Source organism: Phyllosticta capitalensis (genome assembly GCF_038381095.1).
Source record: "Phyllosticta capitalensis strain CBS 128856 chromosome Unknown BKA78scaffold_4, whole genome shotgun sequence".
NCBI classification, from domain to species: Eukaryota; Fungi; Ascomycota; class Dothideomycetes; order Botryosphaeriales; family Phyllostictaceae; genus Phyllosticta; species Phyllosticta capitalensis.
Genome location: NW_027117442.1, coordinates 2,849,983 through 2,867,571, shown reverse-complemented (window position 1 = coordinate 2,867,571; position 17,589 = coordinate 2,849,983). Strand labels below are relative to the sequence as shown.

General features: G+C 55.4%; 4 protein-coding genes across 4 annotated transcripts; 2 read left to right on the top strand and 2 right to left on the bottom strand.

Moving 5' to 3' along the window:
• Window positions 1-3,350: 3,350 nt before the first annotated feature.
• Window positions 3,351-6,314, bottom strand: BKA78DRAFT_295109 (fungal-specific transcription factor domain-containing protein; the record flags this gene model as incomplete). The annotated part of the gene is made up of 4 exons (XM_066886439.1): window positions 3,351-4,271; window positions 4,321-4,906; window positions 4,954-5,901; window positions 6,001-6,314. The coding sequence occupies 4 exons, from the start codon at window positions 6,312-6,314 to the stop codon at window positions 3,351-3,353; spliced, it is 2,769 nt and encodes a 922-aa protein (XP_066745973.1).
• A 2,000-nt stretch (window positions 6,315-8,314) lies between these two features.
• BKA78DRAFT_126878 (peptidase S28) lies at window positions 8,315-10,370 on the bottom strand. Its single transcript, XM_066882534.1, has 3 exons — window positions 10,080-10,370; window positions 8,924-10,029; window positions 8,315-8,871 (listed from the first exon to the last, which is right to left on the bottom strand). The coding sequence occupies exons 1-3, from the start codon at window positions 10,173-10,175 to the stop codon at window positions 8,424-8,426; spliced, it is 1,650 nt and encodes a 549-aa protein (XP_066745972.1). The 5' UTR covers window positions 10,176-10,370; the 3' UTR covers window positions 8,315-8,423.
• A 933-nt stretch (window positions 10,371-11,303) lies between these two features.
• Window positions 11,304-14,109, top strand: BKA78DRAFT_369302 (4-coumarate-CoA ligase; the record flags this gene model as incomplete). Its single annotated transcript, XM_066892656.1, has 5 exons — window positions 11,304-12,009; window positions 12,248-13,001; window positions 13,193-13,430; window positions 13,631-13,734; window positions 13,851-14,109. Exons 1-5 carry the CDS (start codon window positions 11,646-11,648, stop codon window positions 14,107-14,109), a joined length of 1,719 nt encoding a protein of 572 aa, XP_066745971.1. The 5' UTR covers window positions 11,304-11,645.
• Window positions 14,110-16,107: 1,998 nt separating this feature from the next.
• Window positions 16,108-17,368, top strand: BKA78DRAFT_312905 (uncharacterized protein). The gene has a single exon (XM_066888339.1). The coding sequence runs from the start codon at window positions 16,563-16,565 to the stop codon at window positions 16,983-16,985; it is 423 nt and encodes a 140-aa protein (XP_066745970.1). The 5' UTR covers window positions 16,108-16,562; the 3' UTR covers window positions 16,986-17,368.
• Window positions 17,369-17,589: the final 221 nt, after the last annotated feature.

Sequence of the window (17,589 nt, the reverse complement as noted above, 5' to 3'; positions counted from 1 at the left end):
AAGAATGTCCGTCTTGAGCCAGTCCGCGACAGCAGGAGAAAAAAAAAAAGGACCCAAAGACAGACCCATCAGTAGAATGATGATGTGGCAGAGAGCTCAACAGTGGGTTCGTCGATAGTTTTCCAGAGATTTCTCAATCGACTGCTCGACTCTGCGCAAAGAAGGACAGGAGACGCGACAGAGGCTGGAGTTTTATACCCCTGGAGCCAGCACGCCGGGAGGCAAATGCTCAAGCTAGGCACCCACGTGGTATGGATAACTCCACGTGCTGCGTACTCCAGCTCTCGTCGCCCACTCGCCTATAAATACCACACGATGTCCCCGGTCCATCTTTCTAATCCACTCCTTTTTGCGCGCTCTGGCTCTCAAAGCGCAAAATTAATTAAAAATCACACTTTCTTGCGCACCCAGAACCCATCGCGTACTATTGAGAGTATGCTGTGTTGCGGACGAGCCTGATACTGGAGAAAACACTTTTTCCTTGCTCTTCTTTGGCCAACGAGTGGTGCAGTATACTGTCATGTCGATACTTCACTGCAATACCTGAACGCCATCAGTATTCATAACAGCACAACGACGTTTCCAAGGCCGGCGTACTTGCCCTACAGACTCTTTCGTGCTACATCCGCGACTGCTGCCACATCCATCACTTCCCACCAAAGAAACAGTATAACGACACTAGCGTGCGATTGCAAGTGTTCTTCTTTGTTGAAAGTGACAATTGCTCAGCCGACTAATGGGCCAGAAAGTGACAAAAGAACGGTGCTTAAATACTCCTGGTGGACAAAAGGTCAGGAGGTATACATGTGCGACGCCTCAGCAGGTCAGCTACGTCGACGTCCTAAGGTCACTTGACTGGTCACGACGCTCTCAGACTTCCCTCTCTTCACATATAAAATCCCTCTCCCACCGATGCCATTTTCCTCTTTAAAAGCGAAGACACCAAATCCTAGCACAGGACACTGCTCTCCAAAACCTTTTCTCAGCTCTCCAGCAACCAACTGTTTGGTGTGTTGGGGGAAAGCACCAGAATCTCGCACTTTCGTTGCCACGACCGCAGCAGCTTAACGTTGGACAGTTGAACCGACTCCACCATCTTGCTCTTATGCTATTGTCATTCATCACCTACCCTTGCTGCTGCTGTCAAGTCCGCCTTGCTGCTAGAGCAAGAGCCACTCTGACCAACACGTAAAAGCAGAGAGACAAAGACGCGCCAAACGACCAAGCAGTGGATCTGGATTCTGGATTGTTTTCCCCTCCACACGCAGTTTTGAAATAGTTTGAGGTCTTTGTCTGCCGAAGCTTGCCGGCGGCTGCGTTGACTGAATCTTGGAAGAGAGGGGAGTGGCGGTGTTTAAGTACCTCTTGCAGATGGTCAAGCGGCCAGGGGACACAACGAGACTTACTCCTCGTCACGCGCGGTAGCCGTCCCGTCTTTGGCTATAAAACTCCACTTTGTTCGACAATTGATCTTTCTCTTTCACTGTGTACTCTTGTCCACCCGTGGTTGGACTATGTGCGCTGAGAATGACTGCCGTGTCGTCTCTAGCAGCTGACCCAGTCACCCCTCACAGTTAAATACTGAATCCACCTAGTTCATTTGTTTTGGCCCTCGATCCACTCGGCGGACCTGAATCCACCTACTTTGGCCTTAATCCACCCTTTTTTTGACCCGAATCCACACTTTTCTTGGAAAAGTAAGTACTTAGAACCATTTGCCCCATGATAATACAACGATTCATCCAAATCAATCTATCCATCTGTCTGTCTATCTCGCTCTACAATCAATGCCTACCGCACCACAGACCCCCTCACCCGCCTCGTCCATCCCCTCTCCCTCTCACTCAAAACATTTGAGCATCATCATATCTGCATCTGCATCTACCATTGTTAGACGCACGATACCCGAAACCCCCAAAGAACGACTAACCAGCGATCGATTGACCGAACACTTGATTGCTGAAAAGACTGACCGTCTAGACTATTTAGGCTCCGGTCCGGTCTGGTATAGTACTGTCTAGTACTGTCTTGTGTGGCATATGTCAACGTCGACGTCGTCTGTTGTGTCCTACATCTGGTTTTGCACATCTACGATCCAGCATTAATGTCCGCCTGGGGCCCATGAACGACTGACTGCCGTTTTGTCCTGGTGGAAACCAGAGAGCGGGAGGCAATGGTTCTCTCCAACCAAATCCAGAGGCCGACTTCCACTGCACTACCACTGCCCTCAACTCTCCGCCCTTTCACTCTCACTTGACCCAGATCGCGTCGCAGTTCAACGGATGGCGCGCTCGCGTCTCTACTGATGGCCAGTCACTGCAGCTGCTGGTAGCACTGATTCCAACTGCATGAACGATGACGGCCTGCAGGGCCTCCCTGTCGGGTTGGTATACGGTATGGCGCGGCGTGGTGGCAACCAAGGCGGAATAGGGTACCACGTGTTGTGATGATGTTGTCAAAGTGGAGAGCGCAGTGGCGGCGTTCACGCTCTTCGGCCGGGCCCGCCATGCCACCAGTGCAAACGCGAATGCGCAAGAGAAACAAAGCTCAGCAAGGGAGGCATCATCAAGTCCGGCAACAGGCTCAAAGCTCGCGGGGTAAAGGTCATCCATTCCACACGCACATCTGCGCTTTACGATGTGGTCATCTGCATCTGAATCCGCATCACTGGCCGACACTCAAGCAGAACAGGACAGGACAGGAAACAACGATCCCAAGAAGGCGCTCTCTCAGCACAAGGAAGCAAGGCGGCAAGCGAAATGAGAGAAGACAGCAAGACGAAGAACCAAAAAACCAACATCTCACTTTCTGATTTGCCCCAAACAAGCCGGGAATTTTTGGGTGGAACTCCTACTCCTACTCCTACTCCTACGCCCATGATAAATCGAGGAAAAAAGAGGAAAACAAAGACAAGAAGAGGCAGGAAGAGACAGTGAAAAAAAAGCAATCTTCAACGCTGAGGAATAAGGAAACAATGGGAGGGGAAGATGAAGGGAAAAAGGGAACAGGGAACTTGGAGGAACGTCACCTCAACGCCACTGCCGCGCCGCGCCACGCCACGCCGCCACTTTTCACCAAACTTTTCACTTTTCTCTTCACATGTCACGTATGTAGAAGATTCTTCGCCGCAGAAGCAAACCGAAATAGCGCACGCAAGACAAAGATAAAAAAAAAAAAAAAAACAGGGAAGGGTAAAAGACAGGGGACGATGATGGCACGTCGCCACCTACTCATCCAGTCGCCATCTGAGCCAAGAGCAAGAGGCGATGGAGATTTTTGGTCAAACACACTGTGAAGGAAAGATAGTAGCCATCGTGACGACCAAGTCGTGTCGAAACATGTGTATCCTTTCAACAGCCATTCGTCGAGGCCATTGTCCCATCGCTCTTGTCCCCCATCCCCTGACACGCCGCGCACCGACACTGCGGATGGTGCACCGCCGCCGCACCCGTCGCGTGCGCACCGGCATGCGGATGCGAGTGCGGATGCCAGTTCGGCCAGGCGGCCGCAGTCGCCGAACCGTCGCCAAACGACAAGCCAACATCCAGCTGATGCTGGTGGTGCTGGTGGCCAGTCGAGCCGTCCGCAAACGCCGAGAAGCTGGGATAGCTCATCCACGACGTGTCGGGCATGGTGGTCGGGGGCGTGGAGCTGGGCATGCCCCAGCCGTTGTGCATGTTTGCTTGTGGCGCAGTCAGTTGGACGGGCGTGGCCGACGTGGTGTTGACGAGTGCCGAGGCGCTGGCGGCGCCGTTGAGCACCGCCATGGATGCTGCGCTGCTGTCGTCACCGCTGCTCGGGAATTGCCACATGCTGGCCGCCGCCGTTGTGGCGTTGCGGGATGGGGGAAAGAAGGGAGGCGTGGTGAGCTCGCCGTTGCCTGACGAGTCGGACTGGGGATCCGAAAGTGGCGATGCGTTGCCAGCATTGGCAGCATGTCCATTCATTTGCGGCTGGCTGATGACGCTGTCTGCGGCCTTGGGTCGTGACTGTGAGCGTTGCCGCGGCCGCTTGAACGATGTCTGAGTCTCGCCATCGTCCGATGGCTGCCGCGAGGCAGGGACGATGGAGTTTTCTCGGGGCGGACTCTTTTGGCTGATTTCGGAGAGAACGAGTTGGAGGATCAGGCACATACGCTCGGCTGGGCAGAATGTGCTGGACATTTCGCCAAGCACGACGACCATGCACTTGATAAACTTGAGAATATTGTTGCGCTCCTTGGTCCCTCGCACGGCGGCGAGTTCGGCGACGAGCGCGGTGCACGCAGTTCCCTGTTGATTTGTGAGCGCTTCTGACATTTGAGGATAGACGTGAACATACCGCGCTTGCCAGGGCCCCGCAAAAGATTTGCCACAACGGAAACCGTTGGCGGTATTGCCAAAAGTTCTTCACGACAGCAATGGCATGAGACGTACACGCCTTGCGGGACGACACGGCTGTGCTTTCTGCGGCAAGTTCCTTGGAAGCCGGGTCATCCGACTCGATGTCCTCGTAACGAGCAAAAGGTCTCCGGAGCGTAATGTGGACACAGTGGTACTGCTGGTGGAGAATGAAGAAAGCTCGCGAGGCAGTGTTGATGTTTTCTTGCTCCCACTTGAGCCCCTGAGGCAGGCGCGCATACCATAATGTCAGCTCCTTGTCAAGGACTGCCAATTGACGGTAGAGGTCACGATTTGCCGGGCTTGGAGCTGGGTGCTTGTGCACAACGTCAGACGCCCTGTTTCCAATCTCCATCAACTCAATGAGCGCCTCGTAGGTTTGCGTCTCTAGAGAAGGCTCGGGGCCGTTGGGCATGCACGTCCCCAAACGTTCGAATCGTTTGGCAAGCGCGTACACTTCCAGATCTGACGTCTTGATGGCAGTTGGCCGGCCGAGGAACATGGACCAGTATTTGTCAAACACGACGCTTGTATTGTCAGTAGGTCCGCAGGGAATCCATTCAAGGTCACTCACCAAGCCCAAAGAGCAATTTGCCGAACTTCGCTCTCTCTATCCGACAAACCTGAAGCCCGTGTGTCCAGATGGAGTCCGACATCGAAAGATAACCTTACTGCCATGCCGGAGAGCAACCAGCCAGAGTGGTCTCGTCCGACCACGCACTCGCAGTTGGCCAGGAGCAGAAGCCCTTGAATTTGCGGTATCCCACCCGGCGTCTCCAGCTCCACATCCAGCATAAACTTGGCCTCATTGTAAAAGGTGCTTTCTCGAGGAGCCACCGTGAGCTTCTCGATATCCGGCCGTGTTTTATCCGAGTACCGATACGCGACTGATAGGATTGCAAGGTGGAGGAAGGGCGAGTAGAACTGCGTCCGGCCGTGTTCGTAGTCGTGGAGGAAGGCCTCGCGGTGCACGGTGTGCAATACCGAGTTGTAGTGTCCAAAGAAGAGCTCAAGGAGGTACTCATGCGTCTCGGGATCCAAATGTTTCAACGTCTTGGACCCTCGTCGACTGTGATCCAAGCGCGTTTCCTTTGCCGCCGTTGCGTTCATGGCGTCCGACCAGTTCATCATCGACCCAAAGTATCGAACACATCCCGTCGCTGGATCGAGGCCCAAGTGTCCTCTACTGGACAAGACGGTGCTCACAATGCTCTTGCGCTCTCCATTCGGCAGACAGAGCTTCGTCTGAGGGACCTGCCGCAGCGCCCGCTCGTCTACCGAAAAGTCCCCTCCAGTGCAATCGTCCGACTCGCTCCGCCCTTGATCTTCGCTGAAACCATTTGTGATGGAGTCCGACTCGCTTTTGCGTCGCTCGGGGGAAGTGTCTTCGCTGCCGGGGAGGCCGGGCCTGATCTTTGGGGGGTGGATGGCGGGTGGCGGCTCGACGCCCTTCTTCCTCAGCAGGTCCTCGAGCAGAGCAATGCGGTCGGTGAGCGAAGCAACGTAGGCGCGAGAAATGGGTCTTTGGTAGAGTTCGTCAGTTACACAAGCTCCCAAGCCATACTCGGCGCGCGCGGCCTCGGTCGCGGCGGTTAGGGGCGACGCCGGCGGCACAACTTACTTCCTTCGCTCGTCGTCATTCTTGATGACGCAGGCAGCGCCTGTCCGTTTGCAATTCACACACTCCTTTTCCCCCGGGTTGATGACGCACTGCGAGAAAACGTCGTCAGCAGCTGGCCCTTCATCGTGAGCTTTCCCAGGCGCGCGGAAACAACATACGCGAATACGCCGATCTCGACACGACGCGCACGCTATCGAAGCTCGGTGCCGTGCCTTTTGAGCTTTGGGGACGGTGTTTCCGTTGGAGAGAGCTTCTGGAGCGGCGCCGTTGACGCCGCCGACAGGTTTTGAGACCTTTGACGCCGAAACTTGCATTTTACGTGGGGATGTGAACGTCCATTCTCATCGGGTACGGGTACTCTGTTGTGTCACTAAACGTGCGTTGGTGGGCCTTATAACGAATGCGGCAGTTGGTGCAAATTGGGAAAAGCGTGGATCCCGCAGTTTACAGCATCCTGGGGGCCCTTCGCCACTATATCACCACCTTGCGACCATCTGGCTTTCCTATATACAGTGGGGGGGATCCATGAGAAGGGGAGGGGCCGTCAACCCAGACCGAGACCAAGCCTCGCCTCGTACATCAGTAGCAAAAGGGTCGACCGGTTTGATCCGACCAAAACGCCTGTGGATTGACTCTGCCCCTGCTACGCGACGATCGGTCCTAACCGTGAATTGCGTCCCGAAGACGCGCGGGAGAATGACCGAATAGAACACTGCTATCCACGGCTCGGGCTCGGGCGGCTGGGAAGGGTCCACCAAGGGTCTCGAGCCGTAGCTTGGTCGTTCGTTGAATCTGTAAGCTTTGACAAAGCCCACCCGCCATGAGACAACCAATCTTTTGACCTCTATTTCCATGGTCTTGGCCTGTGGCTGGAGCGGACAGGTGGGCGCCATGGAGCCTGATGGAAGAACCTCTTCAATCCACCATAGCAAAGTTGAACTTGTCTCCATCACCTGTTCCAACTCGTTCAAAAACACAAGCCGTCGTCCATGAGTATGTCCTCTCCCGAATGCATGTGCCGACTGAACAGCAAACTATCAAGTTGCTGACCCAGGCATCAACAGCCAAACACGAGGCATACAAAGCTGTGTGTTCCTTTCTTGGGCGCAAAAACTAGACTTGGAACCCATGTCTACACCATGCCAGCGAACTGCTCCACGTGCAGATGACACAACAGGCAGGTCAAGCTAGCAGGCATCCAAAAAGGGGAGCCGCCAAACCCTGATGACAGCGTCCAGTAACAGCAGACAAAGTTGACATCAAGGGAGTCGCAAACAATAAGAATCACACCACGAATGCAGACTAGAAGCCTCCACACGCACGCATCAGGTTGCATATTGGGCATCTGGACGGTCTCGGACCGGGGCGCTTCGTTCTGCTAGCTGTTGATCCCGGCCCTTCCATAGGTATTCCCCACACCAACACGCGAGGGCCTTGCTCCGTTTCGTCTGCTTGACCGTTTAAACTATCAACCACGGCCCCAGGATCCGGGGAACAGGGACGGGACCAAAGCTCGCGGGAACGCCCTCTTGGGCCCTCGATGGCGATCACCCATATGCGGTCGTGGAGATCGGGACCAGATTGACGGCCGAGAGTTTCCACGCGTGCCACACTCGAACCACTCTCAGTTGGTGGATGAGGTTGCTTGACTCGTTGTTTTTCAAAACGTGTCTCGTGAGGATGGGGAAAACTGGCGGCTTCATTGAATGCGCCTGGATAGATGTTTACTGGTAGCTCATCTCTCCAGTTTCTGAGCTGTTGTGCTGTGGAAATGCCATCTTTCGGAACGAATACGACTGACGTGATGTAGATATTCTATCATCATGACATTTCTAGAAGCCTACAAGAAAGATTCAAGGCCCAACACCACAACAGATTGGCTCCTGTGATTTGCGCACACAAGCGAGAATGCTGGAGGGCACGTGGAGAAGGTTGAAGATCATGGTGTTTGGCGAGGGACAAAATCAGACCATTTTCATGAGTCGTGGGCGTAGACTTCAAGGGATCCCCGTTCGTGCACGACATTCGCGAAAGCTTGGTCCAGCAGTGGGACAATTGTCAAGGTCGCCGTCAAACGCGCAACTGCGCCCTTTGAACTCGTCTCGCGGATTAGACCTTTGCTCTCGCGGGAATTCGACGCCGAAAAGTGAGCGGCTTGATATGCATTCGCGTATTATTTACTCATTGAGCATGGTGTCGTCTTGACACTATCCCCGCGCCCAGAATGGCAACCATCAAGACTGGGGTACACATACCAGAACCGGGAAATCGTTTTCGATCAGCAACTGCAAGCAATTGAGGGTATCGCACGGACTGAATTGCGGAGATCAAATGCGACTATGCAATGTACCGTCACTGGTGCAGTCTGACTTGCTTTGATTCCCGTTCTGATACCTTGGTCAGCACAATCGTAGTCTCTTCAGTCATCGGTACATACCTCTAACATGGCGCTTCGATGGCCAATCTTTCAGCCATTCCCGCACGAAATCGAGCTCCGCCTGTTGGGCGCTAGCCACTGGCGCAGGCGGGAGATCCGCCGTAGTCTCGTTGGGAAAGAGTCCATTCTCGTCCCAGTGGTGAACAGCTCCCTGAATCAGGATAAAAGGCTCGCTGACCGTTGACGTTCTGTTAGGCGCAACGGAGGCGTGGGGTGTCGCTTGGCGCCAGGGATCAGCTTCGCCGTCTACAATTGCCAGACGGGGATAGCTTATGTCAAAGCCTCCATATTTGTTGATTGAGTCAACGTCTGGAGGGCCTGTGATGTTGAAGGCATCCCGGCAAACAATGGAAAGGTAGTCAAGGTCCAGTAGGCGCGAAACAAGTGGGAGTTGGTCGCTAGGCACACCGCTGCCGGTCTGGAGATAGCCCCATCTGGTCATTTGAGTCAGCGGTACATTCAAAATCCAGGTGATTGGTAACATACTGAGTGCAATACTGGTACGGCCAAGCACGCCAAGTCTGAGAAATGTCGTCCTGCGCATAGTATGTGGCGTTGTGGTTGGAAAAGCAATAGTCCTGGGACTTGCCGACACACTGGGAAACCTGTGTAAGGTTGACATAGCCAATGTAGTTTAGCAAGCGAACAGCGAGACGAGGCGCCTGCTCGGTGTATCCACCGACATCCAACAGGTCGTAGGCAGTGGAGTTCAAGGCTGCGGTGCCAGGATACAGCAGTGAATCAGAAGTGATGTTGCCGCAATACTCTGAAAAGGACGGGTCATTTTCTTCCGGATCCCAGTTACGGCTCTGCCAGCCGGAGATGCCGTAGCTTAGCAAATTGGCAAAATCGTCCTTGTATGTCAGGTCCCCAAGCCCAAAGGCTTCCTTGAGCTTGGCCTCGTATGATGTGCCATTTTTGCCAATGAGGATATTGTCCACCATATTGGTCAGTTCCTGCGTGGTCTTGACGCACTCTTGCGGGGCGTATAGCCTCTGAGCCTCGTAATACTCCCAGTAGTCGTAAATAGCCTCCGTCACACCAGACGACGAAATCGCCCCGAAGTAGACGTCCGGGTAGAGCTTGCGGAGAAACGCCACAAAAGCGCCGGCGTAGGAGCCCCCGTACGCAATGTAAGGCGTGTCAGAAGCGGTCAAGGTGAGGTTGTCCAGGCCCGGGAACCGAATGTTCTTGGCGAAGTAAACGGTGTCGGCCAGAGCTTGGTCCGTCGTCAGGAAGCGAAGGTTTTCCGTGCTGAGATCCGGGACCGGCCAGCTCTCCCCGTAGTAGCGGTGCTCGAGAACAACACCGATGCCATTAGTGGCTTTTGCCAGTTGATACAGTATTCCCTTTTGGAGGAACGGCAGACGGTCCTCCCCGCTCGTCTCGCCGCTCTCGAGCACAATGACGGGCCCACCAGGCTCGTAGTAAGAGGCATCGAACCAGTAGCGAAGATTGAATGTGCCATTGCTGTGAGGCTCGTATAGTGAGTCATTATGAAAGTGGTCTATCGGCACCGAAATGTTGTAGGCAGGGTACAGGGTGGAGGGGTCAACGTCGAGAATCTTGGTCTTGGTGTTTGAGAGTTTGGTCTGGAAGAGTCAGTCGTGCATCCAGCAAGCATTCGAGGGTCGACGCAGACCTGTCTCCGGACATCTGTAGACAGATGCGTGGTACGGAGACCATGCCCTGTTTGCAGCACGCAAAGCAATGCCGCGAGACGGGTCAAGGCCATCATCGTCGCCTAAATCCTAATGCTGTCGTAGCTTTGTGCAGCGAGGCGTGTCAAGGACGCAACCACGGTTGATGTCGGAGTCGGACGAGGATGTCCAGAGTCCGGCAATGTGTGGAGCGAGATGGTAACATGATGTCGAGATGGACGGCGAAATGATGTAGATAGAGGGCTGGGTGATACAGGTCAGGGCCACAAGTCGGGTGGTTGGGCTAGACCGCGAGTGGAAGGTAACCAGATGTCATGTCGGCCGGCTACCAATATTTGTGGGTCCTCGGCAGACGACCTCCGTACCATCAACTTCGCCAATCTTTTTCTTCCCTTCTTCTTGTTCACAACCATTTCTTCACCTTTCCAGTCTTCCTCGTCTTCGCAACCAAGCTCTTGACGGCCAAGTCGGCGCTTCCTCGCTTTCTTGCAACTCCTGAGAATTCCTGTCGAACAGCCGCGTTGTTTCTTTTGCTAACCACAAACACGGTACCTTGCAGCTGCGGATCGGCAATCCTGTGACTTTCCGACCTTCCCACGCGATGTTCGTGTCTTGGTTTGACCTTCCTCTTTCAATGTCCCAACTTCTCATCTGTCGTTTTCAATTGCAGCGTCCTGTTCTTATCGCGTCGTCATGAAACAATCCGTGGACCATCCAGAGCTTATCGTGTCGGCCATACAATGGTGAATGTCGAATTTTGTCCCGGATTACATGGTCATGAACGCACCCTTTCAGAAAACCAAAATGTTCATCCTCATAGTATGCCTTTCAAGGCGGAGTTGTGGTGGCCGACGGCGCTCCACAGTCCAATGCTTGGAAGACGGGGTCCGCTGCTGCTCTTGTCGTTTGGTCTCGCGAGATTGGAGAGGATTCGACCGCTGGTCGACCCCTTGAAGGAGAGGCGGGAACAGACGAGTTAACAATAGCAAGAGGATATTCGGCAAACAGCAATCCGACTCAGATGCCGACCAACTCTAATCCAGGCATCTCGATCTGAGGCTTGGAAAGGATATGAGTGGCCAAATTGGGGTAGTATACCGAGTCCACGATTCAGTCCAAGCTGGACATCCAAAAGAGCATGGCATCAGAATCATCAAAATGCGATGATCAGCATTTATCAATCGAGATCAACCAGCGGAAATGCTCCATGTTTGACTCGGCCGCCAGCGCACCGCAGCGGCTCGCACCGCCCGCGAACCCCCCGCCTCCCGTCCCCACAACCCCACACAGCTTCCCCGCCTCATCGGGTATCGTGGCAGCCGACGACATTGAGGTGATCACTAACCAAACACCAAGACTTTACCAAGACTTTTCTATCTGCGGATAGTCCGGATAGGAAACGTGCCATTATTACCGCTTTCGCGCTCGTTCTCGTTCTTATTGTACTCCTAATCGTCACGCAGGACTCCGTCCATCTTCATAATCAGGCATCATTACCAGATTCGAACAAGAAGAAGTAAAAGACGGATAGAGCAGAAACCGCCGCCATGGTCATCAAATCCCCGCATCCTCGCCTCGATCTCCCCGAATGCAACCTCCTCGACTATTTGTTCCCTTCTCCGTCGGCTCCGGCGCCTTCTCCATCGTGCGAGCCAGCCGTCCGCCCTAACATCGACGACAATGAGCCCATCTGGCTTGATGCGGCCAATCCGGAGACGCAGTCGTTGACGGCCCCGCAGATGGAGCTGTGGGTGAAGCGGTTCGGATACGGATTGGGAAAGCTGGGCGTGAAGAGGGGAGAGGTTGTGTTGATATTTACGCCGAACCATATTTACGTGCCGGTTGCCTATATGGGAACTGTTGGCGCGGGCATGGTGTTTAGCGGAGCCAATCCCATGTACAAGGAGGATGGTACGTTCCATATTCGGACATCCCCCCCAGCCGTTGGCAGTATAGACAGCTGCATAAACTTCCTGAGCCGGTCTTTAAGTACACCAGGGGCCAATGCTGAAATCGGGCGTACCATTGTGTCAATCATTAGAGCCTGTGGTAGCACGCCCGATTTCCGCATTGGCCGCTGGTGTATTCATACAGTTTCTGTTAAGCCTCAAAAGTCCCCAGAAAAACTGCTGACAAAACACTTCTGCAGAACTTCTACACCAACTCGTCAACACTTCAGCCAAAGTGCTCCTTGTGCACCCTTCGCTCGTTCAAACAGCCACCGCCGCAGCAGCCAAAGCCAAGCTACCCACCAGCCGAGTCTTCCTCTTCGACGATGTCCCCAGCGAGCCCATCAATGGCGTGCGCGACTGGCGCGACATGGTCGGCACAGCTGCCGAGGCGTCGACGTACCAATGGGCCACACTGTCACCCAGCGAAGCGCGCAAGACAGTCGCAACGGTCAACTACTCGTCAGGGACAACGGGCCTGCCCAAGGGCGTCTGCGTGACTCATGCGAACCTGGTAGCCAATGCAGCGCAAACCCTCTACACGCGGACGATGTACAAGCCGCGGCCACTGCCCAAGGAGACGTGGGTCATGTTCCTACCGCTCTACCACGCATACGGGCAGATGTACGCCATGATGCTGGCCGTCAAGCTGCGGGCGGCTGTCTACGTGATGCGCGGCTTCGATTTCGGCGCGTTGCTCCAGACGATCCAGGACCGCCGCGTCACCGACCTCCAGATTGCGCCGCCCATTGCCGTCTTGCTGGCCAAGCGCCCCGAGCCCTCCAAGTTTGACATGAGTAGCTTGCGCGAGGTGACGTGCGGCGCGGCGCCGTTGAGCCGCGAGCTGGCCGAGGAGGTCTCGAAGAGATTCAACGTCATGATTCAGCAGGGCTATGGCATGACGGAGTTGACGTGCGCGGGTGTCACTTGTCCCGGCGGCAGGCGCATGCAGGAGTAAGTGTTTTCGTTGCTGTCTTCGTCTCGACTGCGTCGTACCCCTGATCCGCGAATAGACGATGGGTGAGATGGTGCAACGTGAGAGATGAGATGAGATGAGATGGCATTGAAGAGCCAGCACAACCACCAAATCACTTCCCCGCATACCCAAACCAACAAATCTGACTAACGCTCTCGTCCAACTGCAGCACCGGCAGCGTGGGCCAGCTCATCCCCAACACGGAATGCAAGCTGCTGTCCGACGACGGCCGCGAGGTCGGCTCGGGCGAGCCGGGCGAGATGTACATGCGCGGCCCCAACGTCTGCCTGGGCTACTGGCGCAACGAGCAGGCGACGCGCGACACGCTGAGCGCCGACGGCTGGCTGCGCACCGGCGACGTGGCGATTGAGCGTGGCGGGTGGTTTTGGATTGTTGACCGCAAGAAGGTGGGTTTGGAGTTGCTCTCCCCCTGATCCGTTGGACTTGTCTGCCCTTCTGGTTGATTTCGTCTCCGTGTTTGCCGACCTGCCTGCTTGCCGATGTTCCAATTCGCTTTTCGGGATGGACACATGTAGATGAGTTGGATGGCCAGGGAGGAGATGTGATGAAGTGAAGCCGTCAGCTGACCACCCGCGCCCGCGAGCAGGAATTGATCAAGGTCAAAGGCCTCCAAGTCGCGCCGGCCGAGCTGGAAGCCGTGCTCCTGGAGCACGCGCACGTTGCCGACGCGGCCGTGACGGGCGTGCAAGTGTAGGTCTCAGTCTCTTCCCACCTCCCGTCTCCTCTCCTCTCATCCCCCCTCATCACACTCCATCCTCCCCAACCCACACATCCCCACCACTAAACCCCTCTCTCCTCCCACATAGCAACGCCGGCGAATACCCCCGCGCCTACGTGGTCCTCAAAGACTCGTCGGTCACCAATAAATCGGACGTCTCCGAACAGACCATCCAAGACTGGCTCGCGCACAAGGTGGCGCCGCACAAGCGCCTGACGGGCGGCGTGGCGTTCATCGACGCGGTGCCCAAGCTGCAGAGCGGCAAGATTATGCGCAAGGTGATGCGCGAGTGGGCGAAGCGCGATGCCCCGGCTGTGCAGAGGGTGCTTGAGGGGGCTAGGTTGTAGATGGATGATGGGATTGGGGGGAACGGGTGAGGAGTGGGAAGTGGTGTTTTGTTGTTGCTGGTATTTTTGGGTTTGGTGCGTTCTGTAGACATGTAGAAAGACAGAGACAGAGAACGCTACCTACCTATCTGCCTATGTAGTTAGAAGCCGAACCTGTAGTAAACCAACCAAACAGACAACAACCTCCTTTTCTTCGATCCGTCAGTCATCCACCCGTCCACCATCTACCCCCAATAATCCTAGCTAGGCAAGCCTATAGCACACAGATTGCTATGCAGAGAGCCACACAACCACCCCCAAGTTCCCCTTAGCCCTCAGCCCTCCCACCACAAACTACACACTACACATGTATCATCAACCTGGGCAAAACGACCACGAAGATGGAAAATGGCTGCTAGCTGCTAGCTGCGATCCAACCGCCGCCGCCTTCACTACCTTCACGTCCACATCCACACACAACATGCAAAATAGGAATAGAAGTAGACGCCGTGGGGTGGGATCGGCAGATTCCCTGCAGGAGGAGAAGAGCGACAGGGCCCCCCTCGGACGAACGAGAGATCGCCGGCATGGATGGGAGCGCGGCGATCGTTTCGTTTCGTTTGGTTTGGTTTTGGCGAGGCGAGGCGAGCGAGGCGGGCGTGGTAGAAGTGCTGGCTTCTTCAGGGTCGAATGTCGACTTTTGACCCGTCGCATACTGTACTCCTATGTTTTGCATCGACTCGACCGCGGTGGTGTTTTACGGCTTCCTCAATGCAGCAACAGCAGCAAAAGAGACAGAAAGAGTGTCGAGTTTGGAGGGAACGACGGCGACAATCACATGCAGGAATGCTGTCAGTCAATGCCCTGACCTAGCTCCCTAGCCAGTCGGATGGCTGATGGATGGACCCTTGGAGCTCGCTCCCGGTGGAGCTCAACTTGCTCGTTCACGTCCACATCCACACTCGTCCATCCGCAGCCTCTGCTCCCGTTGCTTACTTACATGGCTCACTACTCCGGAGCTTTCCTGCCTGTGGAGGCTTGCTACGGTATGTGTGTGTGTGTGTGCTGCACATGCAATACGATGCAGAAAGAGGCCAGCGAGCCAGCGAGCCAACAAGCCAACCTAGCAGCTAGCAGCTAGCGGTTGGTTGGGGTTAGTCAGGACAGTCAGGTCAGCTCCCTCAGCTCAGCTCTCATCGACAAGCTCGACCAGCTCCAGCTGCGGTGGTGGGGACAAACGAACAAGAGAGGAGAGGAGAGGAGGCGCCAGCCATGTGTGGAGCAGAGGGCGTCTGCCGGGCGCATTAGTTGATTGCGAATTGCAATTGTCCGGGTCCAGAGCCAAGGGATGACCTATGGATGATGATGGTGCTGCGCGTCCAGCTTGGCTTTTCGTCGCTGCTGCTGCGGACCGATCCCGAGGCTACTCCACACACACATGGAGCACAGCTTTCAAGACTCGTTCCTTTTGGCGGGGCGGTAGCCCGCTAGGTACCAAGCCAGTCGACTAGCGCCGTGGGGTGACAGACGTCAAGTTCCGCTGGCGCGTTTTAGCGTGCCGGGAAGCAGTTTTGCAGTCTGGGGAATGGAGGGGAGAGCTCGGGAGCTGTTGTCAAGAGGTGTCGAGGCATTGGATTGGACGGGGATGGGGTGGGCTGCTTGTGCGGCCATGTACTCCACAAACGATGAAAGCGTAACGCACATGCATCCGGGGCCGTATGTAGACGAAAGCTGAATTCGACCAACGGCGTCTATGGCTCGAGCTGCCAGCTGTCAGTGTTGCGCCGCATTCGACGGCCGCGAACTCGATTGTCTGCCAAGCCGCTGCGGTCCGTCTGTCGTAAGCAGCAAAGGTTGGGTGAGGGTAGTGTAATCCCCGATGGTTTCCCATCTGACGGTCAGACTAAGATAGTGGGCCATGAGCTATGCACCCACCCACTGGATGGACTGGATGGACGGACCCCAGACGAGCGGCAGTGCAACGCCCGTCAGAGACACGTATTCGTAGAAGGAGAGACAGCTGACTGTTGTTGGAGTGTCTGCCGAAGTGTTTGAATTTGTGGTCGTCGATGACATGGATCGTTGCACGGCAGACAGGTACAGAAAGACGGATGGTAAGGGTTGGTGGTGTTGGACTTCGTCCGGGTAGTGCTAGTGCGGAGCCGTCCGCGGTCCCGAATTTCCAAAACGGGATGCCCCTCCCCTCGTCCTATCCATTCCTCTCGACGCACTGACGTCCGTTTACAACCTCATCCAGCCATTTGCTCCATGGACCTGATGGGGAGCCGGATGTGGCTCGGCGCCCTGTGGTGGTGCCGTTGCCAACAGCAGCTCCAGACCATCTCCTGAGTTGCAACGGCCAGGCCGAGTATATAGGCAGTCATCATGGCAGCTGGTCTTGGTTCTTACCAGCAACAATCAACAAGACATTCCTCTCCTCAAAAACCACCCCAAAAACCACAACCACCCTCAAAATGTCGACCACGTCCATCTCGACCCCTCTCCCCGCCGGCGTCACGCCCGAGCAGGTCATCAAGGCGCTCCACAACCACGAGTTGATGATCAAGACTCTGAGCCCAACCCTCATTTCGCACGAGCTCGAGTCTGGGGACCCCAGCGGCACGGCCACGTACAGCGTCACCGACAAGAAGCCCATTGGACAGGCAACCTACAAAATCACCCTCACCACGGTCCCGGACGGCGTCGACTCGCTGATTGACGCCAAGCCGCCCACCGGCCAGCTCAAGGTCGACAGCAAGTGGAGGGTCGTCAACGGCGAGCTCAAGGAGGACGTTGAGATTGACGGCAACATGGTCACCAAGAAGATGGCCAAGGGCAACGTCGAGAAGCAGCACCCGGAGCAGCACGCGTCGCTGCTGGAGGCGGCCAAGGCTTGATTTCAGAGAAGGAGGAACCCAAGTCGACTAGATACCTGACGATTATTTGCCCAAATGAAGATGATGAAAATTACATCGTGTGTGTGTGTGTGTGCCTGAGTGAGGAGTTTGTGAGCAAATGGCGGGGCTTGGGGAGCGACAGGGCAGCGTTGGGCCGGGGGTGACCATGTCGGCAGAGGGCTGAGCGGCTGGGGGTGTCACCCAGTCACCCTTACAGTCAGTCGTCCACGCGATGAGAAAACTGGTGGATGCAGATGTGACGGGGCGCTGCATGAGCCCATGAGGTGGCAGTGGGTTGTAGGCGTGACGGGTACGTCAGAGGGCCAGATGAGTCGAGGTGGTTGGTCTTACAGCCCGAAGACTGCCAGAGACCTCATGTCATGGCGCATCTCTACTCCTACGAAGCTTGCCGTGTGCCCGCTTCCATCCACTCGCTCGACATCGTCGTCTTTTCTTCTCGACACTCCAGTGCATATTTCTCTGGCCACTCGACGACTCTCCTGCACATGAGTCGCTGCCTCGTTTCTCCCTCATTTCTGCCTCGCTCTTCCCTCTCGCGCCTAAATCACTTCCTCCGGCCCACCATGGATGCGAATGCTTCCTA